General features: G+C 44.9%; 4 protein-coding genes across 4 annotated transcripts; 3 read left to right on the top strand and 1 right to left on the bottom strand.

Moving 5' to 3' along the window:
* Positions 1 to 287: 287 nt before the first annotated feature.
* On the bottom strand, positions 288 to 1132 carry LAJ45_09927 (uncharacterized protein; the record flags this gene model as incomplete). The annotated part of the gene is made up of 4 exons (XM_046119458.1): positions 288 to 509; positions 572 to 859; positions 940 to 986; positions 1066 to 1132. The coding sequence occupies 4 exons, from the start codon at positions 1130 to 1132 to the stop codon at positions 288 to 290; spliced, it is 624 nt and encodes a 207-aa protein (XP_045967309.1).
* Positions 1133 to 3593: 2461 nt separating this feature from the next.
* Positions 3594 to 4775, top strand: LAJ45_09928 (uncharacterized protein; the record flags this gene model as incomplete). The annotated part of the gene is made up of 2 exons (XM_046119459.1): positions 3594 to 4687; positions 4734 to 4749. The coding sequence occupies 2 exons, from the start codon at positions 3594 to 3596 to the stop codon at positions 4747 to 4749; spliced, it is 1110 nt and encodes a 369-aa protein (XP_045967310.1).
* Positions 4776 to 17677: 12902 nt separating this feature from the next.
* Positions 17678 to 20862, top strand: LAJ45_09929 (uncharacterized protein; the record flags this gene model as incomplete). The annotated part of the gene is made up of 12 exons (XM_046119460.1): positions 17678 to 17871; positions 17979 to 18071; positions 18163 to 18511; positions 18582 to 19352; positions 19410 to 19419; positions 19482 to 19509; positions 19554 to 19570; positions 19628 to 19639; positions 19698 to 19945; positions 20007 to 20381; positions 20453 to 20696; positions 20753 to 20862. The coding sequence occupies 12 exons, from the start codon at positions 17678 to 17680 to the stop codon at positions 20860 to 20862; spliced, it is 2451 nt and encodes an 816-aa protein (XP_045967311.1).
* Positions 20863 to 25772: 4910 nt separating this feature from the next.
* On the top strand, positions 25773 to 26670 carry LAJ45_09930 (uncharacterized protein; the record flags this gene model as incomplete). The annotated part of the gene is made up of 4 exons (XM_046119461.1): positions 25773 to 25900; positions 25954 to 26441; positions 26499 to 26515; positions 26584 to 26670. 4 exons carry the CDS (start codon positions 25773 to 25775, stop codon positions 26668 to 26670), a joined length of 720 nt encoding a protein of 239 aa, XP_045967312.1.
* Positions 26671 to 27018: the final 348 nt, after the last annotated feature.

Genomic DNA, 27018 nt, shown 5'->3' on the forward strand with positions numbered 1-27018 from the left:
CATTCAAGTATCAATCACCAAACGTCACTCGGACCCACAACTGCCCAGACGGATGTCAGAAAGCCGACGTAGGATAGTTTCTCTCCACATCAGCCAAGGGAAAAATATCATTGAAACTTCCAGTACCAACTTTCCATGACGTATTCTCCAGGTTTTCGACCGTTCACTCCAAGGGAGAAACCTCCAGAGCGTGGCAAGTGGCGTAATTCTGAAAAAAGTTTTCCGTCATTTCCCTTCCGGTATACAGTAACCGCGCTGTGTTGCGCAAGTCCCACCCAGCAACCAGGTTACAGCTCATTCAGCAGGGTGGTCATTCTCTTCCTATCACACGTAATGATCATCGACTTGGCCGTTGTTGATCTCGGATGATTAAAAAAGAAATAGAGTTTTAGATGGTGATCTTTCGACCTCACTGCTGCCAGAAAAAGGGTCGGGGGGGCGATCATGTGGCGGTTATCTTCATTTTGCATTTCTAATTGGAGAAGGTTTAAATCAAGGGGTGCTGGCGACTACATACATTCATTTGGTTTGATATCCCTCGATTCATAAGCAAAGAGTGGTGGGGGAAAACCTGGTTGTAAAACTTCATGCTGCGCTGAAGCAAAGGGGCGCGCACCAAGGAAAACCTGTACTTCACGATGTCGAGAAGTGCTGCTGTGTGCATGCATGTTGTTGATCCTTCCTGCGGATTGCCGCTGCACGGTTCGTCACTCGTGCGGAGGAACAGCACGAAAACGGTTTTTTTGCCCGTTTTGGAACAAAACCTTGGCGAAGATCGACCTTGGCAGATGGTTTCTCCTATCGGAGGAGTACGGACGACACACGTAAGTTGTAGAAGTGTCGCAAGGAAGCTTCCCTCCTGTTTCAAATCTATGTAAGCTTCTAGCTCCACAAGCTCACCTCCCCAGGCAAAAAACACAGGATGGTCGATGTCGATACCCACGCGTGCGCCTTCGCCAGGACAATGTCAATGATGGTTACGCGTCCTAGCCAAGGAGATATATATCGCAGCTGGAGAGCACGATTCGAGGATCTGATAATGGCGAGATACGTACGACTTTTTACCGCCGCCGCCGTCCTTGCTGTCGTTGGCTATCCGCGACATCCCAAGCCTGAGTTCTAAAGGGTACATGACCAATCCATTCCCCCATCAACAGGCTGGAGGTGCGTGTGTTTTCCTCAGCGTTTAGAGTTGCTTGGGGAGGGTGCAGATACCCCGACCTGAGGAGCTCGAAAGGGAATGTCGGACCTTGAGCTCTTTTTCGTTTTTGATCACCGGAGAGTTTCCAGGGACTTGTGTCAGCAAAGGCGAGTAACCTATCCCCGGTTGGACCAGCAACCTTCGGGTGTGTGCAGGAAAGGAGGGGGGACATGATTAGGAAACACTATTTTTCAAAAAGCTTTGACACCTTCTCTCCCCGCCGAGACTACCACAGAGATGTATGCAAGAGCCTTGTGAAGATCCGAGGGCCGATTGGATGACGCATTTTGGAACGTTTGGTTTATGGCTTATCTATGCTTCCGACTGGGGAAGCATAGAATTATGCTTTAATCTGTCAAGGAACGCCCATGTCATTTCTCCGGAGTTCCAAACGTCAAGAGTTGGAAAGCGAAAGGTTAAACAAACCTCCAACAGAAAGGAATCATGACAAAATCCTAACCCTAACCATGTAGCTGGCCGTTTCTATTTGATGGCTAAAGCCACGAAGTCCGTGGGGGGGGGGGGGGGGTATTATTATCTTTTGGGGACTTTTGTAGCATAAAACACAAGGGGCCAGACCTTTGACGGACCTTGGCAGATAATCTATAACACAAAATCTGGGTTTATCCAGTGTTGGCTCGCTATAAACGGTGCACCAGTGCCCTGATTGCTCGTAGCATATTCTCCTGATGCCACTAAATTCCCCATACTTTGTGGTAGGTGGCATTGCATTTTCCGAAGCAAAAAAGACACATGTGACGTGACGTTGGCGATGCAGTGGTGGGCTCGAGATCGGAGCAAGCATGGTATTCGGTGATGGATGAAAGTCTAAGGGATATCGAGAGATGAGATAAGTTGATGAGGAGGGAAGAGGGATAAGAGAAAAAGAAAGAAATTATAAATAAGGATCCCGGTGTGGATACGTACATCATATGTCCCGCGCATAAACGAGAGGTGTGTTTAAGCATTATCTTCATGTGTTATCACTCGGAATACGCGCTAGGGGCGAATATTTCCTTCCGAACAGAAAAACGTAGATGCTAAAGGGAGGATAGCTAGCTAACTGTCGTTACTTTGCAAATTTGGACGTCTCATGAGCTAGCTGGCCATATAATATGAACATTTGAACGCCTAACCGCGTTGTTCAGATGTATCTCCTCAGCGTCTCGGTGTAAGGTGGTCTTTGTGGTGGTGCTAGTGTCCACAGCCTAGCTACCTAGCCTAGATAAGCAGCTAGATGTGTCAACTCTATACGTATAAATGTACGTATAAATACATGTAGATAGGCTTTTATCCTCCTTCGTAATAGAAGCATCCATCTTATTACCTATTACATGTACCTTTCAGCCATATTGCATTAATGCGCACAGCTAGATGCGTATATCCTCCACGCACAGGTCTAGATAGGCACATACAGAACTCATGGCTCCTCGATACTGTTTGGGGATCACGTGCGCGCGGGGGATGTTTACCCCACATGTTCCGTCTTGGCATTTTAAGCCGCAACCCAATTCCGTTCTCCCCTCACCCGACCGTTGATCATTGACACCCGACGCTCCAGCTTCACGACTGCTCACTCACTGAAACAACTCGGGCTCGCTCACGACTGCTCACTCGCTCACGACTGCTCACACACTCACGACTGCTCACACACTCACAACTCCTCACGACTGCCCACTCTCACACCCACACACTCCTCACTCACTCTCACACTCACAACTCCTCACGACTGCTCACACACTCACGACTGCTCACACACTGCTCACTCACTCACGACTGCTCACTCTCACACCCACACACTCCTCACTCACTCTCACACTCACAACTCCTCACGACTGCTCACACACTCACAACTCCTCACGACTGCTCACTCTCACACTCACAACTCCTCGCGACTGCTCACACACTCACGACTGCTCACACACTCACAACTCCTCACGACTGCCCACTCTCACACCCACACACTCCTCACTCACTCTCACACTCACAACTCCTCACGACTGCTCACACACTCACGACTGCTCACACACTGCTCACTCACTCACGACTGCTCACTCTCACACCCACACACTCCTCACTCACTCTCACACTCACAACTCCTCACGACTGCTCACACACTCACAACTCCTCACGACTGCTCACTCTCACACTCACAACTCCTCGCGACTGCTCACACACTCACAACTCCTCACACACTCCCCACTCACTCTCACTCACACACTGCTCACTCACTCACGACTGCTCACTCTCACTCACACACTCCTCACTCACTCTCACACACACTCCTCACTCACTCTCACACTCACACTCACACATCCACATCCACACTCACCCACTCTCTGCAGCTTCACAAATACTCACAAACTCACCCCCCAATTGACCAGCGCCCATCATGACAGCCACTGCCTCCGAGATCTCGTACATCGACTACGAGACCTTCCTCTCGCCGTCCTTCTCCCCCCATGCCTTCGCCTCCACGCTCATCACATCCACCAACGACCCCTCAGACCCCACCGTCGACCTCACCACCCCGCTCTCCCGCGTCCTCTTCGACCTACAAGAAATCGACACCCACATCCACACACTCACCACCACCTCGTCCCTCCCCCTCCTCACCTACACCTCCCGCTCCCACACCGCCTCCACCTCCCTCCTCGCCGCCATCACCGCCCAAACCACCGCCCTCAACGCAGCCTACACCCGCCTCTCGCAATCAATCCTCACGCGCTCCGAGCCTGCCACACAACTCATCACCACCGTCACAAACCTGCACACCACCACCTCCCTCCTCCGCGAACTCGGCCGCGCCCTGGTCCTCGCCCGCCAGCTCGAGATCCAGCTCGCAGAGAGCCCCACGCCCATGATCCGCGCCGCCCACAGCGTCGTCGAGCTGCGCAAGCTCCTCGCCGCAAACGCAGCCTCAATGGACGGCATCGACCTCGCCACAGACCTCCACCGCCTCATCGTCACCCCCGCCGAATCCGCGCTCGTCGCGCGCTCCCGCGAGACCCTCGGCAGCTTCTCACTATTGCCCACCGCGACAGCAGGCGGCACCGCATTCGCGCTCGACCCCGCGGTGGTGGCAGAAGGGCAGCGACCAGCGGTGACGGCAGCACTGCAGACGCTGCAGCTTCTCCAGGGCGGGAGCGGGCTCGCGGGTACAATCCAAGCACTACTAAACACGCAGGTGACGGCGTCGATCGCGCTTCTGACGCGTGCGCTGACGGCGCTGACGATGCTCGATCGGACGCTTGTCGAGGTTGCAGCGCGGTGCCGGACGCTTGTTGCGGTGGAGGAGATGCTGGCGGGGGTTGGGCTTGCGGCGGAGGTGCTTTCGGAGCTGGACACGGGGGCGTTGTCGACGTCGTTTTTCCGGAGCGTGGCGGCGGGGTGGGAGCCGAGGGTGCGGGAGGTTGTGGCGCGCGGGGGCACGAATGCGAGGATCTTGAGGACGGGGAGGGAGAAGCTGAGGGAGGGGGTGAGGGGGTGTGTGTTGAAGGGGTTGGGGGATGAGGGGAGGGGCGAGTTTGAGGTTGCGGTTATGGTAGGGGCTGTAGGCAGTTTAGGGAGGTAGTGCGGGAGGTTGGTCTGGTTGGGGGCGGGCGGGGGGATATTATACGGGGGTCCCTGTAATGTTTGTTTACATGTAATTAGGATTCATAGCGGGATTGCAGGTTGTCTTTTAGTCGAGCGTCAATAAAATGTCTTGGGAGTGCTCAGTTCAAGCCATCCGAATTAAAGGGTAATGATATCACTTTGGGAATGGTCTTTTCTAACTACATGTACTTGTGATTTTCAACCTAGAATCGGAAGAACATTCCTGACCTCATCTAGCCTTGGGAAAAAATAAGAAACGGCCCCATTTGCAGGCACTACCCATTCACGGACATCTTATTACACCATACAGGCATAGAGAATAGAGAACAGAGCACAGTGTCATCGACCATGAAGAATCGGGGAGTCAACACCTCCGTGCAGCTTAGGGTTTGCTATAGACTGCTGGATCGGCCCGTACGTTCCAGAGCCGTATAGATGACCACTACATGCATGCACGAATGGGATGCAACATGCAACAAATAGGTAGAGTCTGCGGCGATCGAATAGGACAGAACAATCAATTTCCGAGATATATGCATGCTACAGCTAAAACCCATATATATAACTCTCTCCAGAAACCACCCTCATGATCAAGTAACACCCATAAATAACCCCCGGGGGAGCAGGCGGGATCATAATTGGCGCAAGGACATATTACATAGATACATATCTACCTCACACTGTACCCTCCGGATCCAGTATATTATCACTCCCGACCCTCCCTCGCGAGTCACCAAGCGGAGAAGAACAGAAAACTAGCGGAAACGGGACACCGTATATGTACATATATCCAGCACGGCCCAGTTCACAAGAACTCCACGAGCATTCTCGACCCCTTACCTCGCTCTACGAGGCCTCCAAAGCCTCCAAAGCCTCCAAAGCCGTTGAAGCCGTTGAAGCCGTTTATCGAGGATCCGAACCACCTATACATGTACATATGTAGTTATACACAGCATAGTTACACACAGGCACGAGACGAGACTGGGGGGGGGGGGGGGGGCGGGGAGGTCTCGTCTCGGCCCAGGCCCAGTCTCGCCTCGCCTCGTCCCGTCCCGTCGATCTTGTTTTTTTCTTTCTTTCCTTCTTTCCTTCCGACCCAGCAACCAGTCTTAAGCTTGGGGTTAAAGTCTCGGTCTCGAGACCCAGCACCCAGATCCGCCATGCATGCATGCATATATATACACATACAGCGAGAGGTAAAATTATTGTACTCGTTTACCACGAAAAGAACCAGAAAATGCAAGTGACGGAAACAGGGATAGTTTGTATGAGAGATCACCGCCACTCCATACAAATAATCCTTGCCCTGAGCAACTGCATTTTCTGGTTCTTTTCGTGGTAAACAAGTAGAAACAGGGGTCTAAAAACAGGGTTTCTGTGACTGGGCAAGCCAATAGGACTCCTCCCATATTTCTACAATAATCTTACCGCAAGCTGTACATATATGGTGACCCTCCGCGCGCGGGGAGGGGGAGAGGGGGGGGGGGGGGGGGAGCTCCGGTTATGCTAATTATTAATGTAGATAAGTTAAAGGGATTAATGTTTTCTTTATCCCTTCGTCTGGCAATGCTGCCCACCCTATAACACAGCAATTAGATTTGTATGTGAGATCTTTATTATTTTGATAAGAGAGATAACGAGATCTGTTAGTAAAGCCACATATAAAATTTGCTTTTGGGGGGGGGGGGGGGGTGGGCAGCATTTTTTGCCAGACGAAGGGATAATCTATTTTTCTGATCTTCATTTTATTTTTAAGCTGGGGGCTGGAGGGTTTACTTACCTAGCTAGTACTTATAACTACCGCCAAAACTCGAAAAATTGGCTATCTCCGGCCAGGGATTATCACTCGAGTGATTGGTTGAATGGCATCGATCTGCATCAGAAGTTTCCCATACAAGTAATTTTGATCTCTGGAAGCTAGCCAATTTTTCGAGTTATGGCGGTACTTAGCTATAGGTGAAGGAATCGAAAAAGAAAATATTGCAAAAAAAGGTTTTGGACTTGGGGTAGCTTTGGGGCTGGTTTTGTCTTGTCTTGTCTCTCGTTAGATCTTGTTTTCTCTTTCCTTCCTTCCTTCCTTCCGACCCAGACCAGCCTAACATTAAAGTCTCGAGACTCTCCGCCACGGTGACCGCGCGCGCGGGGCGGGGGTGCTGCAATTATGCTAATCAACGCAAACAAACCAATCGCAAATGTCAAAGTTCTCTTTCCTTTCCCTCTTCCTGGGGCTGGAGGGTTTACCTACATACTTAAGTGCTTTCACCCCCCCTCTTAATTATACAATCATGCAATCATGCATAACCAATACCATGCATTCATAGACCACAATCCGTCCCGAGCTCCGGATTTGTCGCCCGAGCAACGAATTCAGTAAAAAGGTGCGCATGTTTTATGGTTAAAGATCACGTATTGAAATGATATATGATCGAAAGCCGGGCTAGCTAGAGTTATATTTGTTAAAGCCAAAAAAGTCTCGGGACCTATCTTCGGACCTGGTCTCATCTCGCCTTGTCTCATCTCGTCTCGATCTCATCTTGTCTTGCCGCTCGTCTCGATCGATCTCGTCTCGCTAAAGGTCTGGCTATAGCTCGTGCCCACCACTAATACAATCCAGACATGAGCTAGCTAGCTTAAGCATGTGTCCAATCTAGCTAGCTCGATCTAGGAAAACCATATATATCATTATGCATACAGAGCCTGTAAATATGAATATAGGAGTGTCATGTCTCAAGCTTCAAGCTGATATAATCGCGAGTACCACGTAACAATTAAAGTTGTTAGGATTATATAGACCTCGAGGACAGGTAAGGACAATTGTATGTAGGTACAGGGGTTGCCGGCCAAGGATGGTCGACGAGGCACAGTTCGAAACCTCACCTCGAGCGTCGTTGCGGACCACTAGCTAGCCGGGGACACGGGTTAGGGGGGAGGCATTAATGGGGATAGAACATAGGTCATCAAGCTACTCTAGATCTAGATGGAATTAAATTCGGACGGAAACTATTCATGGCCGGTGCAAAGCCCAGGCTTAGTATATTTGTAGAGTTGTACGCCATATATGCCGGCCAAAGAATGGAATTGAAGGACCAGAGAATATCAAAGATAACTCAAATTGTATATATTAACGTAGGTACATTTATTTTTATTTTTCTTTATTTTTCTTTATTTCTTAAGAGGGTGAGGAGATGAGGTAGAGAGAGAGAGAGAGAGAGGGAGTAGAGGGAGGAGTGTGAGAAGACTGTATGTACTTATAGTTAACGGCAGGCAAAAAGCGAATCTCGATTAACTATCGAGTGAGTCATATGCACTCACTCGGTATTTTCCTCCGAGCCTGGACTTGTGCCTTTTTTTTTTTTTTGGTTTAATTCATTAATTACTGGGATTGTGTCTGGTGTACCGAATGATACGTATGTATCCAGGTTGGTGCATCTTCCATCGCGAGTTTCCTAGTCGAGTTCCCTCCGATTCTGGTATGAAGCAGTTATGTATAATATCAGCGCAAAAAACATCCTTTGATTATCGTGTTGGCAACAAAAATAGGCTTCCGGGGGGGGCCGAAGGGACTTTGGCGCTTGCCTAGTTTAACAACCAATCAATCACTCAACTAATTCCCAGTTTAGTCCGGACTTTAGACTCGTATCCCCACTAGCCTGTACCTTGTTAACTTATAGGACCCTCCTTGTAAATGGTGACACTACTCCAGTCAAACCAGCGGAGTCGTCGATTCGATGCGATTCTAGTTTATAGCGTTGGACAGGCCGAGATTGCTAGAGTGGCTGCTAGATTCTGGCTCAACGGCTCGCTGGTCAGTCTAGAGAGAGGGATATTCATCCAATAGACCTGGCAAAGTTTGAGCACTCATGTGCATAGGCATAGTGTAAATCGAAGAGTAGTGGTGAAGAATCGAATCTATCAATGTCCATCTACGGGGATGTCAGCTAGATACTACATAGGCGTGCACGTGTTGAAACACGAGTGGGTATATCAACTGCAGAGGGGGTGTATGATGCAGGTTCATGTAATATATTTAACAGTGAGGGATTGCGTGGATTAAGGGAATGCACACCTGCCATACTCGCGACCGGCCTAGGGGTCTCGCTGAACCGACGGCTTCCCTGCTTCGATTAGGGCAGTATTGTTGAATTCTGTGACGGGCACTGTTAAGAACGACATGACAAAAAACATGTTTTGCCAGTACACGGTCGGACGAAACTTGATAGATGTGTATCTAGAGGTAACCGGTGGCCTAGTTTAGATGTGCTCTGACTTATAGAAGAAATGTCGAGTGCTGTAGGGAAGGTAAGGAAGCAGGTCGCGCTGTAGATGATATTTCAACCCACTGAAATCCTTCGAGGAGTACCGCAAGTTCTTCAAGCCCCTAATCAGATTCCAGTATTTTGCCATGGAACTAGAGAATAGTGTAGTGGGTCCCTCAGAAAGGATAGATCAAAATTAGAAAGAAAAAAAAAATGAAAAAGAAGGGGAGGAAGAAGGGGAGTCATGTAGTTATCCCATAAACTGTTAAACTGACATGGATACCGACATGGTCTACTCCGTCATGTATCGATACATATGTATTCTAAGACATGGCACGCGCAAATCAGTTCTCTCGTTTCAGCTGCAGATTTTGTGCGGATTACCCTAATTGTTCTAGCTATATGGAATTTCAAATCCATTACCGGGACTTACAATGTGTGGTCCACGAGGTTTTGAGAGTGTCCTGGAGGTGCCTGCTCTACAATATGTAGGTCACCTAATTGACCTCTCGAGGAACCTCGATGTCGATAAACGTAGGTTTAGGATAGGCTCGTCCCCAACCCGTCTGCTTTTATGCTTCGTATTGTTGGGTAGCTTCCTGCAAGTATGGGCCGGGGTGGGTACGAGACTACAAGTAGGTTTAGGAAGGTGAAATCCAAAAAGCGGCACCCGTTTGTAATAAAAATCATGCTCTACCGGTAACCTCATCTCAATTGTGTACAGCCGCATTCGAAAAGTACTGGCACCCTACTATATTGAGTCGTTCATGAATTGTAGCCACCAACAACCATGGCACTCGCGCATACTCAACTTATTGATAGGTATGACCGCAATAGAGACATTGCAGCTCTCTCTGGCAACCGTCTCGAATATGACAATTGAAAAGTAGAAAGGGCTGCCTCGTGAGTTTGGCTCGGAGGTGCCAATACTTTTCAAATGCGGCTGTATACGTATGTAGGTATATTGGGTGTGTATTATAGCCAAGATCGAGGTCCTGGAAAGTCCGGCCTCGGGGTAAGGTCAGATATGTAGTGTCATTGAGGCTTCTTGTCCTTTTCTACCCTTGTCCCTGTATGTTTAATTTCTTCCCGGGACACCATGTGCCAAGCCCCCCAAAATCCTTGACCTCCTGGACCAGGAGGTCAGCCCAGGCCTAATCGTGTTATGTACCTACTCGCAGCTTCATAGCGTTTCCGAACACGACCAATATTGCATGACATACAAAAGGTGGATTTGGCGCTTTTTTGTATGGTATGCAATAGCAGTCGTGTCCGGAAACGTCATGAATTTACGAGTACATGTAGTCACATATAGGGAGTATATACATACCAAAAATATGCAAGCGAGTAGTGAAGTATCTAAAGATGGTATTCAAGTACTCAGAATTAATTTAACATGTCTCCAAGTACTTGTGATGTGGGAGCCTGTCTCGTGCCCAGACTTTCTATGATTCTGATTGGTCAATAATGAGGTGTGCTCATTGGTCAATAATCGGGTGTGCACTTCCATCATAGATAGTCTGGTTTATAAGGGATCCTAATTGTGTGGGTGGGGATTTGGGTGATTCGGGTTTTTTGTTGCGGTTCCGCTCCATCAACCAGTGAATACATATATGTAATTCTGGGGGTTCTTTAAGAACCCCGATTTAAAAACACATAGTTTGGAATAAGATAATATTTTCCGGGTTACAATTAGTAGTAAGAGAGTATTTAGATGGAGTTTTCTGTGAATTATTTTGTATTTTTGGCAAATATGGAATTGAGATCTGAATTCTGGAAAAGGCACCAAAAGGCACCTGGGCAGGCAATTTCAACTCCGACATGAGAAGTAAGAAAAGGCATGGTATTCCGGAAACATATTTTGATACCCACTTTCTGATCACTGAAATGCCTACATTTTTTAAGACATAGGCCGCAGAGGAATTGAATAATTTACTGTTGGCATTGTCATATGGGGGTAGTTTAGTAGTTCCAGACTAACTACGAAGAAGCTGCGTGAGGTACGAACATTGGTGCCAAGGGGTTTGGCTGGGTGCGAGACAGTGGGAGCTGGGGTCAGGAAAATGTGAAAATACAACAAGAATAGATCTAGATGAAGAAGTTATTGTATAGAAAGATAGATCTAGTGCTCCTGAATTATACGGAATCAAATCACACTGTCTGTGGGATGACTTTGAGTGCTTGTTTGGAGCGGTTGTAAAGTTGACTTTTGTTTAGAGCTACATGTAGTTTGATGGGCAACGGTTAATGGCAACGCCCAAGTAGCAAACACCGGGTATCAAAAACACGCCCATGTAGTGTATTATATTTTATAGCAAGCGTGAAGAACTGGTTTACTCTCTAGGTTTCTCCCATCATACGTACACGTACGGCCTTCCTTCGGTAGTTTGTTTATCAATTGTCAAGGTTGAACTTCAGCAGATAGACTCTAATTATAATTTAGGTTGTACGTGGTTAGGAAGTATTATTCCATCTGGTGGTGGTTGACCAAGTTACACCCCTGAATACCAAAAAACACCCTGCACGTGTAATAGTATATAAATTCTGTCTCGTGCCCAGCCTTCTTCTGATTGGTCAATAATCGGGTGAGTACTTCTTTCATAAGAATATAAAATTCAGGCGTGCGTACGTACACCACTAGATATAGTATAGTACTTAAGTTACGTACTTGCTACTTGGTCATTATAATTATTAATATGATGTAAATATAACTGTAATCTCTAGAAAGCGTATTTGATATCCCCTAAGCACCATGATTCCTCTTTGGAGAGTGGCGAAGTGTCTTCACTGTTAATTCCACATACGCTCTGATCTGATATGAAACCACTGTTGTGACAGATAGTCTCACTCCTTGCGAATTTTACATCCCAACTTCCTTATCCGGCTAGGTGGGGTCGTTTGGATCTGGACTGCCCAAGGGAAATGACCAACTTTACACGTAGTTGTGTAGTTAAACCGCCAAACTACAGTTATAGTTAAAATATAACTCTTTCATGCCTGATATCTATCAAGTTTCGAAGATTTGACATTATCTCCAGGACTCCCCTAGCCTTATAATACACTATATTACGTATACGCACGCCACCATAACAGCATGCAATCATATCAGATTTTAGTAACTGGGTCAAACCTGATAATCATGTCATTGTAAGTTTTATTTACTATTAAGTCACGTTCCTAAGGTTATGCTGGAAGCAATCAGGGCCTAGTTAATCCGGATCCCAGCAGCTGCAGTCATTCTGTCCGTATTTTCTGTGAGCATCAGCTGATTCTACTTTCATACTGATTGCGCCTGAAAATATAGCATGTTGTAAGGCAAAGAGTGCGGGTTTCACGGAACGTGCGATTCCTGGATATGCTTTGAAGACCAAATATTCCGGTTATTGGGTTGCTATGTTGGATCGGTTTATTCATTGATCCGTGTATCTCTATGAACGTGCACAGCGGCATATACCTGTATCATGATGATATCCCGTTTATAGTTTCGTGAGCTTGCCTAGTAAGGATGTCGACCTCGTTTTTGTCTTTAATATATTAGTGTTACGTGTGCCAAATTGAATAGGTCTTAAGTGCAGTGCCTCGAAAAATTCTGGAACCGCCGATCAGACTTGGTTATCATGCCCCTTTCCTTTGCCTAAAGGTTTTCGCTGTGTATCGGACGTCTTCAACTGATAATGATTTGTTGATCGTATTAATGACACCTGAAAACTGAAATACAGGCCTGCTCAATTGCTCGCCGCAATATGTCGATGCGACGAATCGCTATATATGTCCTTAATGTTGATTTACTCAGATTCATAGGCCTAGGTCGATTATAACCTGCCATTGGTGTAGGTAGCTATCCGTCGGCAGGCCGGATTGAAACGCCTGCTTCTAACCGCCGTAAATTCGAACGCTTAGCTAGGATGTATCCGGTATAGATCTTCGTCATATCTCCAGCATCTGGTAATACAGGGCAGTTTGGAGCAGTTTGGAAAGAACCTCATGCATGTTGCAACCATTGGGAGTGTGGAAGTTTCTTGATTTCCTGTTGTAGCTATCGTGAAAGAATATCTGTTAGCAACGTTGAATAAAGCTCAAGCATACATACTTGATACGACTAGAAGCTAGCATTGCAATCATGCCTGAAACTAGGCTGAAGGGTGAACATACTTCAATGGGTCTGAGTAGAGATATCGTGAGAACCACTTAAACTACTATATGAACACACATTGTGGGCCATGCAATTTTAATTGACGCCTATAATTGCGTTATCACTCAAGTTTAGCCAGTAAATCTGAGACTGGTGGTTATGATGAGGTCGAAGCATATTAGGCAACCCATACTTGTTGTAATGGTATATCAAATTCATTGGTATATAAGTACATGTAGTTATTTTGCAGTACCTCGCCACACCATCTTAATTCCAACAACGTTTCTTAACATGTGTTCGTAAGACGTTAATCTCTTCAGGCGCCAAGAAAACCCGGGAAGATCTCACTGAGAACCCTGCGCGGCGGCCATTTGGTAAGGTTCCCGGTGGCTTATTTCATTGCGGCACGGGCCGCACTTTGGTCGATTCGACCCCAATCGCTTGTTTTGGTACAACCTATTTCTATGTTTGCTATTATATTTCCCCGGTTCTAGAATTATCGATAGGCTGGGCAGGCTATTATACTACATCTGAACTTCATTCTGTCGTGTGACTCGCTATTGGTGAGATTTAGCAAGTTCCGCACCTAGAACATGGCCCATATATGCCATATAACCTCTGAGATTTCTAGTAACTCGATCCAACACTCAAATTCTGACCGCTATAGCCGCCTATGAGTACATAGTAGTTCTCGGTAAATGTCATTTCAGTTTGAATATAATCACATATGGAAGGCTAATTCACCCCGTGATTCTCGTCTGTTGTACAGATGGTGCAATAATTTCCACATATATATATATGAACCGGGAGGGGCACTGCAGATGCATGATCATGAGCCATAGTCCATCACAAGTGTTACGTTTTGGCATAACAAGCAAAAATAAGAGAATGGTTGCGGGGTCGTCCACGATGGCTGGGTGCTATGCCTTTCTACATTACGATAGAACTCATAATCGACAAGTTATTATTTGGACATATCTCTCATTACTATTGCTATCGAGGTCAACGTCTCACAACATGCATCCCACGAGAATTGCAATGATCGGGGTCGAGAAAACTATCTCGATCCTATTACTATGAAAACCGGGGCTGGATTTGGATGGATACGTGTACGTATACGTAGATGTATTATTGAATCTTGAGGCGCTTGTACGCAAACTTCTCTGCGAGTTCACCCCCATACACCAGGGCTTATTGAAGTAATTGGCAACCAAGACTGCATATCCCTATTTCTCACTCATTGAGATTTTGTTCAGAACCATTTTCCGACGAGTCTCGAGGTCGATGTGTGGTCATTCATAGGCCGCGGGTTTATGATTAAATATACGCAGGTTAGCTTTATTGGGAATATGGTCGATGCATCAATGATCACTCGGCCTATATATTTGCTGGTAGTGTGAGGCTGGTGCCACAAAAAAAAAACTTCAAGTAATATTAGATGGATGCCTTATCCTCTGGAGGTGAGGGCTGCACATGCGGTGCTCCATTAATTTCTGTCTAAGCCTAAATATAGCCAATGAAAGTGGTTTTCTGAGGCACAAGAACAAACAACTGCGCCAGAAAATCTCGATCTTCGGAAACTCTCATTGAATTCGTAGATACGGAGTGATACGTGTGCTACGAAATTCAATTAGTAATGCTAGTGCAATATTATCTAAACAATACCAAAAGCAAGTGATAAAGAGTTGAAACTTCATCACATGAAACGTTAGGCTGAATTAAAACCAGTGAAACCTAACGCGATACTTATGGAAACCTTCGAAATAAAAACTCCCAGCATGTGGGTAGGCTAGATATCGTTCTGCGTCATACCTTATCTAAGATATCTGGGGTTCGAGCTCTTAGAGGTAATGGGATAGGACATGAATTACTCATGGGAATTTGTTCGGAAGATTATAAATTGAAACTGGTATTGATACCCTAGATATAAGCCTGTAAGAATTATTTAATATAGGCTGTGATGTATTGCAAATATCGAGGGAACGAATTAGATGTAACAGAATGAACGGATACGTACATGCATACGGAAAAATTAGAGACTTAGAAATAGCCGTCAAAAGAAGGATATACTCAAGCCCGACCTGTGAGGGACCGGATCTGGCTCGGTACCATGATTATCACAGTTTTTTGCCTATTGGTTTTCGACGAGTCCGTCAATGATTGGAATGGCCTAACACACTGTACTGTGAGCTTTGAATTAACTAGATGGTGAGTCACTATCTACCTAGTCAACGGTAATGACCACGGGAGAGACATATATGTACCCAGATCGAACACAGCTACAGTCGGTTGGCCGATGCAAAATCTGCCGGGTCGAGATCCCTTGATGCTTTCAAATTTATCAGAGATATACTCGCGCGTTAATTAAGTCCGAAGAAATTTTGAGAGGCCGGTCGTTGCTGCTACCAAGAATTCTCAGCAATTAATTAATGCGAGAGTAATCTGGGAATGAAATTGTGTTATAACGTTAATTGATGCAATATATTTGTATAGTGTCTTTGTAATACAATCTTTTGGATAATGGCCCAATAAAGCACCAGTTCGACCGTAAAGTATTCTTCTTTGAGTCACAATCTATTATAGTACTAGCCAGTCTAGATTGTTTCTTCCGGTATAGAGATTAGGAAGGAAGTACTTGGGTACCTTATGCCTGGGCATCTCGATATCCGGATAGAATTTATTCTAGACAATCAAAGGCTAGGATAGCCTTCCAATATTTGTTTCTCCAGTCTAATCTAGTTTTTATGACAGCTTAGTATTCTGAAACTTAACTGATCATGGTGGGTGTTGTAAGAACTTTAGAAAACGGAGCAACAGTCCTGACCTTAGATACTAAAGAGACCGTCTGAGAAACGCTTTCAAGGGAATCTGCTTAATGACTTTGGCACTGTTTAAGAATGGTCCAAGACGGGTTTTGTGGTCAAAAACTCCGCTGCAGATAGAAATTCGTTTTAAGAAAAATGAATTGTCATGTTTAGCACGCCATTTTTCACGTGTAGAAAACAACATTGTCAGATTTTTTTTCTTTCGAATTAACAACTTTGACTTACTTTCTCGCCCCAAACCACTCATAAGTTTTGTTAGAGTATTCCCCCATTTACGACCCCCTGGCGAGGGTATGTATGTATAGCGGGGCGGGGTTTACCATGGCCCGCCCCAAAACCAGTCTTTACTAATTTTTCTTAGAGTTAGTCGTAGGGATAGATAAGGGGATGCTTCCCGAATGCATATTTAAGATTTTTGGGGATGAGCTAAACCTCGTCTCATATTATCACCTGTAGCTGGCCGTAGGTGAACCTAAGATGTGTAAGAAGGATTTTAGGCTTTGTATTAGTATACGTAAATTTGGTCTATTACAACCTTTCTTTTTCTCTTCAATATCACAGGACGTGGGTCTTAACTGTTTTTTTGCTGTTGATAATGATTCCAATATAGTTGGGACCCGTGACTTGGGTGTATGAAATTCTTGAATACATTGGGCGGGATAGGTATCCGTCTCAACATAAAAGCAAGTCTGCTTTCCCACTCAATACCCCACTTTTCTCCTAAAACTAGACTTGACTAGGTGACTTGTACTGGCGGCCGGGCTGAAGTGACACCGGCTTAACCTTGGTATCTGACCGGCAAAGAAAATGGTCTCGCCGGTCAGTATTAAGGTAAACTTTACCGAGCCGGTATTTTTTTCGGGAAAGAGCTGGAGGGGGTGAGATCTAGGACCCAATCCATAATCCTAGCTTAAGCCCATTAAATGTTGATTTGCAGTTGGAATCACTCAATCAACCCATGTAACTGCAAATCGACGTCATAAACTGCAATTAGGTGATGGGATGTCGAATGGAGTGGTAGAGATGTGATGTTGACTTTGATCTCGCGAATACCAATTGATGGGTTGTAATTGCATGTTGACCTACTCTAGGTACTGCTGTCGACTCTGAGCTCGAGGGACAATGAAGTGTATTGGTCACACTCGATCTCCAAAAGCTCGAATCGAGTTCTTGGCACTAGTGGTGAGGGCAGCGCTCATTGAATTAAAATACAACTCTCTAGCGTGCGATAAAAAAAAGCACAGAGAATTATTACAGTGACAGCTTTCAGCACAGCACAATTGCTCTCACCACTGCCAAGGACTCTCAAAGTTTGGAAATCGGACCTGGTAAATACACCCTCTAATTTTTCCGTTTTACACTGGTTGTGAGGGCTACAGTCGCTCACCGTCACTCGACGAATTAATGCGGGACTAGTAATGGCAAGCAACTATGGCAATAACCTATCCCAAGCTATTATTATTGATTTCTATTGGTTCAGACCTCCAGCTGGGTATTGGTTGAGTGGTTCTTATTGAGGAACGATTCAGGGCTTGCTGAATCAGAATCAGTCTGCCGGCATAGCGCTAACCCCTTTTTTGGACCGGTGGTAACCAAAGAGGGCGGACAACTTTACGTCGAGAAATCTCTGACACCCGATAGGAAAGATAAGACAATAAGAGGCAATATGGATATTCCACGTTCCGATTCTTCAGACGAGCAAGCCGACAGTGCCTGGGTGCATTCATCTGATGACATATTGGGCCCCGTCAGCTGGCCAGCGCCAGCAGATCTCCTATGGCCGCCAAACAACTATTCAAACCTCCGGAATTCTACCGAACGTCCTTCAGTGCCTTTTGCTGCTGCTAACATGAGAACTTGGTAAGGGCAGGAAAATTGTGTTCTTAGGCAATTGTCTTCTTGCCACCCCATAGCTAGCTTTTAGCACATAGCCCATAGCCTACTTCGACTGACGTCGAGAGCACTAGGGTCAGTCCATCATCGATCACAGTACCAGCGTTGCACTGTTATCCCCCTTTACTCGCTCCAGTTCCCTCGGAACTAGAAGTTCTTGAACAAACGTAATACCATTTTTGACTGAGGAATCTTGAATTTCCTCTCTGTACTGAATTGTTATTATCCCCTGTTGCGCCGATTTCTGATTATTTCCAGTTGGGCTAGAGTCGTACAGTCGCACGAACGGGATACCGTTTCTGAGTTGACAGAGGAGGACATGGCTACCCCTGGATTCAATTTTCGCCTATATAATACTACAAACCCTAATGAGCTGCCCGCGGAACCACCTATGAAGGTCACTGGAGGTGGCTTCTCTGAATACATCACGCAAAGTCACGGAAACGATCAAAATCAATTTTTTAACTCTGGGCTACAGGAACCAGTGAGGGTAACATATGTGATGCCAGGTGCAGACGAAATGACTTCACACAATATGCGTATGGAAACGCACCAAAATTCATTGTCTTCAGAACCATACGGACATTTTGAAGAGCACGCTCTCCAGGTTCATTACCAGTCAACATTGTGGAGTAGAGATTCTCCCACAAGCTAATTCAGTGTTTTATTTTATCAAGTCAATTTCTCCTCGAGCAACCCGTACTATGGAGCCAACCTCACCGGTATTACCCAATCCTCCTCGCCGGCCGCTACGTTTGAATTCGGCAAATATAACCCAGCTTCTTCACGAGGAGCCAAGTAATAGGTCTATGGCGCCGCTAATAACATCCTATTATCCTACGTCAATTGTGGACTCACCCGGCTCTTCAATTTGTGCGGTGAATTCCGCCTACAGCCACCAAATTGAACCGGGCAGTGACGTGGATGAATACAGACAAGGTCAAGCCAGTCCTGAAAGTCCCTCGAGAATGTCTCATGATACCACGGGACCATCATTTCCCTCCCCTGGGATATCCCCAAGTCACCTGCAACGTGCAGCATCCACAGGCGGCTTGCGTTTCGGCACAGTTCAACCATTCCGAGGGTATGATCAACAATACTGGGGGCCTCCAAGGCCTCATATTACCCGTTGGTCTCATACTGAGCCTCCATCACCCGCTGAAGATAATGCAACAACGACGGTGAACCATGAGAAAAATAGAAGGTCATCTCTTAAAACCTGTGAGCTCGAAGAGGCAGGGCTTGATTTCCCTGGCTGCTATGTCCTGGTTCCTACCACGGAAGATTCTATAGCTTCTTCTGAGATTGCGATTGTGGAAGGGCCCGAGCCAGGGTTAATATCTACGAAAAAGAATTTCAGAAGGCCAATGGTGGAATCTGAGAGACAGGCCATAAAGTTAAACAGAAAGTTCGGGGTTTGTCTTCGTTGCAAGATGTTCAAGGAAAGGGTATAACATTCTCAATCTCAATCGGAAATGCCTTGAAATCCTTCTTACAATTACTAGTGTAGGGGAGGTTTTCCTTGTGAACGATGTCGGTCCTTGAGATTTTGGAAGAACATATGTGTTACCGCGCAGTTTACGGACAAGTCAATTTTTACCAGAGGTAATTGATTCCTGGGTGTAAAACCTCTTTGCTGACTTTTGAAGGACTTTACAAATCGCGGGTATCGTTTATGTTGGAGAATGTTCGAGAGTGGCTTCCTGCTGATTACCGCCATCAGGAAGTTATAGAGGTAAGTATTGGATACTCACACAGGCTTTCCATAACTCTGCAAAAGTTTGATCCTATAGATGCATCGCTCCTAGAGCATATTCTATGGAGAGAACTCAGGAAAACCGACTTTGCTCGGATACCCTCCTCAGCGTATGGGATAATTGCAATTGAAGATATCTCATCGCGGCTTGAGGTCTATTTTGACAGTCATATCGATGACCTTATTCTGGAAGCCCAGCGGAATGCAGGGACAACTTCCCACTCCGAAATATATGCGCAGACTCTATTAGCCGCACATCAATACGCGATCGATAACCCGGAAAAAGTGAGTTTCTACCTAATTATGAATAAATTTCATATGATCATCTACTGAGGTTTTATACAAGGGCTTACTTGTACGAAAAGCCTTGCGAATCTGGGCTGCACAAATCGTTTTCTTCAAAGGCGTCTGGAGGATTGAAGGAACAAATACTGCTGGCATGCCGACGATCACTGACCGAAAGTCAAAGCTCTGCGGGATGACCCCTCTACCCCGCTTAGCTAATCAACAGCTTGACGCAAAGGTAGAAAGCTGGATTGCGGATCTTGAGCGAGAAGTACTTTCAGAGCTACAACATAAAATATTCCGTCGTAACTCCGCCGATTGGTTTGGAATATATCTCACTTTATTCGTAACCTTGTGTAGCCTGGAAAGAGATACCTGGGGTCTTCAAACGTGGGCTTTCGATGCCGATAACTTACTTCAAAGTGTAAACAACCTGGTAAGTAACCTAGTTGATTATGTTGCTTAATTTACTATCCTATCACGGATCCGTGCTAAAACAAATTTTAGGGTTTGAGTAGACCAGATGAAGTACGGGGAGCATGGACATGGCCACTCCAGGAGACGCCGAGGGTGTTAATCGAGAAAAACCTACATCTCGCGGAAACGCTTACCGCTCATTTTCGATCCGTTACTAAAGGATGGGTCCCTTTCACCCTTGACTGGCACAGTGACCCTGTCATCGCATTGTCGGGAGGAGAACATGTAGCCGTGAATTATATGAGATCTATCTGTCAATGGATTAAAGACGGGGGTAAGGATTCCGGATACCCCAAGGTATTGTGGCTAAATTAGTAATTGGAATTATAGAACCCATCTTACGCGCCAGAGCTTCTGCAGAATATAGCAAGGATTTTTTTGATAGTTTAAATCTCATGTATTGTTCCAAGCTAATGATTTCTGACCGCGAGGATTCTTGACACTTTAAGGCAGGATTGGATTGATTTACATTTTTCGCATTTTGGTCTATTCTTATTTGGTTTTTTCTTTCTTTCCTTTCACTCAAAAACCATTAAGCATATCTTGTTTTGAAATTGCATATACTTGGGTCAACGAAAGAGCAAACGAAGAACTTCGAGTATAATATTATTTTTGGGGAAGTTTACAGATCTATTAATTGGTGGGATGAGGAATTATCTGTAAACTCGATTATCATAAAGATATATGAAAAAGAGAATTATTTATACTATTAAACAATCACTGCCCAAGCCGAGATACACAGACCGAGTATGTACGCTTATAAAGAGATTTCATTGTAGTCAAACTTTTGGAAGAAATTCACAGTCGGGAAATATTTATTTCGAAGGAAATTACATGTAATTAACCTGTGGTGGGTTGCATGATTAACGGCGCTAGTATTACGAAATTTGAATAGCCGCGTCATCAATAGTAGCGTAGCTTACTTCCTAGCGCTATATATTAGAAGGGCTTAAATTCGTTACATGTAGTTAGCATATTTGGCAAGAAATGATCACAGTATATACAGATATATATATAGGACGATACCTATATAGGATTATAACCAGTCACTTCACTAGCTAGCTAATACTGTTTGATCTACTCTAGTTCTAGCCTATCGAACTCCTATAACTAAATTGCCTGCAGCATGTCCTGCAGCCTGCAACTCGGCTCGCGGCGATGGACAAAAATTGCGCTCGACCAAGAACATCTAATAATTGAGTGGTCACTACAGTCGACTCTTGCTATAGTGATACTGCATAGTGATACTCTCGTTATGGATAGCAATCGGCGGTCCTCCCTCCTTACTTCTTATAGTGATTATACTCGCCTTATAAGAATCAAATACAGATTTTCTGTCCCGACAGTATCCTTATATTGAGAGGCGACTTTATCTAGAAAGAGAGATTGTTAATACTAAATCTAGGCCAATTGCAAGACGCGGCTCCAAGCCTAAATCTCGATAATATTAAGCGCATTAATAGCCAGAGGGCATGGTGTGGTAGTTGGGGTCGAGATTGTGGCAAACAGCATCTTGATCTGATAATTTTGATACGTAGTAATTTGAATCAATAGTCGCGCCCCTGACCTGTTTCAGGTAATGTGGCGTGTATAAAGTGGAAGTGCAAAAATGGCAGCACAATCTGAAATAATTATTCAGGCATGGGGGCGTTAGTTAAACAAATGGGTATGGGTCACTTCAACTCTCGAGAATGCATGTATAGGTGTGTCAACTTGGGCTATAATTGGTAGAAATCGACAACTAAGTCGAAAGAAGAGATAGTTTAGGGTGTGTGTTTGTATTCGTAATCATGATCTGATTCTTCACGATTCCAAATACCGCAAAAACTCACGAACTTTGCTAGCGGATCTGACTAAAAACTAACTTGTAGAGGAAATATCTGAAGCTGATCTCTGCCTTTCAGCCAATCATCAATGAAGAAATCCCTGCACGGAGATAATCAAGTTGGCGAGTTTCTGCGGTATTTGATGAGGCCCCGTTGCATCGAAAAATTGATTTGACGCCCTAGATCATGGTTGCAACACGAATTCACATTATTGCCTCTCGAGCTTAAATAACCACCTAGTCTAGTATCAAAAGTCATGCCATATTGGCCATAAAACAAGAAATCACCACATACCACACTGTCACATCTTATTCTATCATCCCCAACACAGCAGTCCTACGGTACTATGTGGTGACAGCGTCACAATCCTCCCTGGTTCAGATCAGGTTCCCTTATATCAATTGATGCCGGTTGGAAACGCACTTTGCCTCCCAGTGGCAAAGTGACTGGGCCACGGATCATGATCAGTCAGCCGCATGTTACGATTGTGGAGAAGTGACTTTGCCACTATCCCTTAAGCTGCCAGGATCGATTCCAATCCTGTTACTCAACCCAATACTGAAGTCGTGATATAAACATCGCAGAGTATGTTATGAACGCCGCTAGTATTCAAAGGTGTCCTTATATCTATATAAAGGTATTCCAAATTGTAATACAAGGCACTTAAACTCTTTACGGAAACATGATAAAATTGAAGGCTAGGGCTAGTATTGTAAGTTGTAATCTTTAGTGTGCATGAAAGGTTACACTCCACTTTTTATATACGGTTACCATAAAGGGTTTGAGCACCCCATCGCAGTTCGGACTTCTGCGGCATGCATCTGATAAGCACGCAATATGAGTACGTACCACAATGTGCCCGGTAGATGTCAAAGAGGGGCAATTGTATCGAATAGCTAGTGATCTTTCTGGCGACGGCTAGTCAAGGGAATATGGGGGGGCGGTAATGAGCGTAGATGTAATTTATCAGCCCTAGGTCGGCGAATACAAGAGTGCTTACCTACTTATCTATGGCCACGTCGTTAATCCTTAAAAGAATAGTCCCCAGTACATGTAGAAACCTTCACTGGGGTATACGCATGGCCAACAAGGGAGTATGGCCAATCTCAAATATACCGGAGTGATATAATTATAATATAACTCCTTTGGGTGCCCATTAAAAATCTTAGAACTAACCACACTTCGAGCTCGGTGAAGGCGTGTAATCATTTCCAGTTGATAATACTTAAAAATTGTCCAATAGAGCATATCTACATATGTACTAAGCGTCAAATCTGACAATAGTCACTCCTCCACACTCCAAAGTGGCATCTATAAGAAATGTCAATGGTATGGGGTCGCCCGGGAAAAACTGAAATACAGAAGAATGGATATTATGTAGAGTACACTCACCAGACAATATAGTAGCTGACATCATGATGTGCATTCCGTATCCTGCTAGTGTATGTTACAGGTAACATGTGAACTTTTTTAATTTTAGATTTACACCAATCACACTTTCTTTCTATAGCCGACTCGCCGTGGAGGAGAAATGTCGATCTTGCTTCTGGCAAGAGGTGTCAATCGTCAGAATTGACGCTTAGTAAGTGCAGACTCCAGTCCCCTAACCCTAGATAACCCTAACCCTGTATTGATATGATTGACCTCTATTTTTGACATTGGTTGTGTATTATACGTAGCTAAGAAGATTCACTCGATCCTGAAATTTAAGCCCGAGTACTTTGCGCTTTCTTTTTACTATCGCCGATGGATGGGATGAGAAATGGTATGATATGAATTACGAGTGCTTTGGTAACTACAGTACTGTATTGTTTTGGTATAGGTCAATTATAAGCGCCAAGGTCGAACCTGGTCTAGGACTAAATGCAGGCGACCTATGAGAGCCTACATGTAGTTAAGACCTTAACGATGAATGTTTTCGGCAAAAGCAAAAAGAAATTGTTTGGTCTCAAGTCATGGGCCCTCGTAGGCCCCTCGCTTGAGTAAGACCCGTCTATTCACACCTGTTCGTGACATTCATTTCAAGGATTCTAATACATAGCTAGGAGCAGGCTGCCAAGAGATCAATACCAAAATGTAATTATATCATTCTACTAATATCACTTTCGGCTAGAAACTACGGGATTAAGCAATATTTGAGCCGACATTCGGTGGGTCTCTGAAAAGTTGAACTTCACCTCAACCATTATACGGGATTGTAAAAAGTGACCAAAGCATTGAGCTTCTCTGTTCGTGGGAGGAGGTCACGCTAATAATTGGGCTAATAGTGCCCCCTCCTTTGCAAATTAGACTTCAATATTGAACTCTCGTTAGTGCCAGCTTCGCTACCTAATTTAAGAAATTCGTGTCGAGGTCACGGTTGGACGTGCTATAAATTGCCATGTCATGATTCACAACCAAGAAATGCTGCATTCGGCTCTTCTTTAAATTTCGGGCAGAACTCTCAAGGGGTGGTTGGATTGTTGAATGGGCCATTGAGATCGATGGAAAAAAAGATACAGAAGCACTAGCGGGTCATTTTTATCAATTTAGACCAGATTTGTCTGTTTGCATCAGTACGAAAGCTTCATCATTTAGCTAAACAATAAATAATGAAATGGCCTACAATGAGGAGCCGGGCGAGATACAAAGAAAGTTCTCTCATTCGAGATAACAAAGTAGAGTGTTTTTAACAACAAACCCGGCAATTGGCACTTCTGTAAACCGGCATCCACAAATGTCAATTTTGGATGGAATCGCTTGCCAGCCTGTGGAATACGGCAAAAAAGATATCAAGTACACTTGCCAGACACCACAAGCTGACACCATGTCCCACATTTCGTATTCTCCTAGTGTATCACTAGTAGCACGAGGGACTGTTTCATATTGAAGCCTACTCCAATCACACTTTCATTTTGCCTCTGGCAACTATCAATTTCTAAATGTCCATTATCAGAGCTGCTTAGTAAATTCGCTTAATGCCCTGCGTATAAGTGTGTGACTGTGCAGGTAACGACCTGTAGTTTCAGGTGAGCTCGAGCCATTATTGCTATCGCTTTTTCATGACTGCATAGTAAAATGCCACGATTCGAACATACACGACTGCACTATATTATGCATGATATCGTGGTTTTGAGCGTTTCAGGGGAAAAAGGTGACTGTTTGCATGACACAGAGCCGCACTGTCCTTTGGACATCCCCGGGCTTAGATATAGGAGGTGGGCCGATGAAGTCTATCGAGTCTCGACGCCACCTAAATTAGATCGGTGAGTTGTTATGGGCTGCCGATCGGTCAAGCATGGGGAGGATCAGATATCATTGGTGGTGTTTGTTTTAAGATCGTAGTGCGTGTTGAAAGGGAGAAGGGGAAAGCATATATCTAGGATCCTTTGTTGTTGTTTCTCAATAAAGAAAAAGTTTACACTCGTACCAAAGCATATAAAAGTGGCTCAAGTTCCACCGCAGACCCGCGTATGTACCAGGCCGAACCGTCACAGCACAACATCGAAAGTAAATATCTTGTGCAACTACCACATACCAACAAGATGACAAAAGTCTCGTACGAAACTCAGGCTTACAGCCCAGCATGCTTCGACACCTTGAGATACCTCGAGGATGCCCAAAAAGAACTGGAAAGTAGAAACTTGACCCGTGAGGGTCTCAGGCCAGTCAGGTCAGTACTATCCGAATCGTTCGTTTCTTTCCTCTAACATCATATGCATTCAGGGAGCTGTTTCACAAACACAATGTCCAAAAACAGCTTGGACTCACAATTCTTCACCGCCACTTCAACATGGCTGCTAACGAGAGACTGGTTGAATATGGAAAAGTTACCACTCCATGGCTCCTTGAATCTGGCGAGATTTTCGGTGGAAAGATTGTCCCGAGGGGTTGGGCACTACACCAGGGAGAATTGTACCCCACCGAATTTGGCTTCAACCCACTCGGAGACACGACTTATCCAGACATCACATTTGCATCCGAATTCGTTAGCGAACTCAAGGATTTGTTCTCTAAGCTCAAGCTCGATGATCTTTTTGGGTTGACAGTCCTTGATAATGGAAACCCCTTGGAGATGCCTGGTGTCGAAAGGACTATTGGAAGGGTCAGCCTTAATATCCCGTTCCAGGAAGGGGAGTCAAACAACACCGTGGAGGCAGTTTGGACCTTTGGATGTCATGAGAGCTTGGACAATTCAACTGTCTGGCCGGCACGTATTTGTTGGGTTTGCAAAGAGTGCAAACAGAAGTAAAGTTGGAATCTGATCATAGTGAGCACGGACCCACTGGTATGACACGCATGCATATTGCCACTAGCTATGAATAGCTATAGCCCACGACTAACGCAATTCTGTAGGAGATAAGATATATGTATCGATACCTTCTTTTTACTCTTGATAGTGTTAGCAAATATCTTTTTTCAAGACGTAGGATCCGTGAATAGAAACTCTTTCTTTTTTGTAAATCCTTACAAATAAATGTTTTTTATTATCTATAATCTCATCAATTGCAACCAGGAGATATGTTTGATACATGCAGTATTGTACTCATATTATGTAAAGAGATATTTTAAACAAAACATTTTATTTAATAATATATCACCATTACAATAATACATGTCACCTTGTCCGTTAACTAAATTACGTTGCTATTCATGATTCCAAATAATAATCTTGTATCAAAATTTTTAGAGCATTTCTTCGATCCTTCCGCTTTAACTCGTCATCACCACTAAATATAAGTCTGGTTGCTGGAACAACCAGATGGCTTGTCGAGTTACGTTGTAACTGCA

This window comes from Morchella importuna (genome assembly GCF_003444635.1).
Source record: "Morchella importuna strain M04M26 chromosome Unknown Morimp01GS040, whole genome shotgun sequence".
In the NCBI taxonomy this organism is placed as follows: Eukaryota; Fungi; Ascomycota; class Pezizomycetes; order Pezizales; family Morchellaceae; genus Morchella; species Morchella importuna.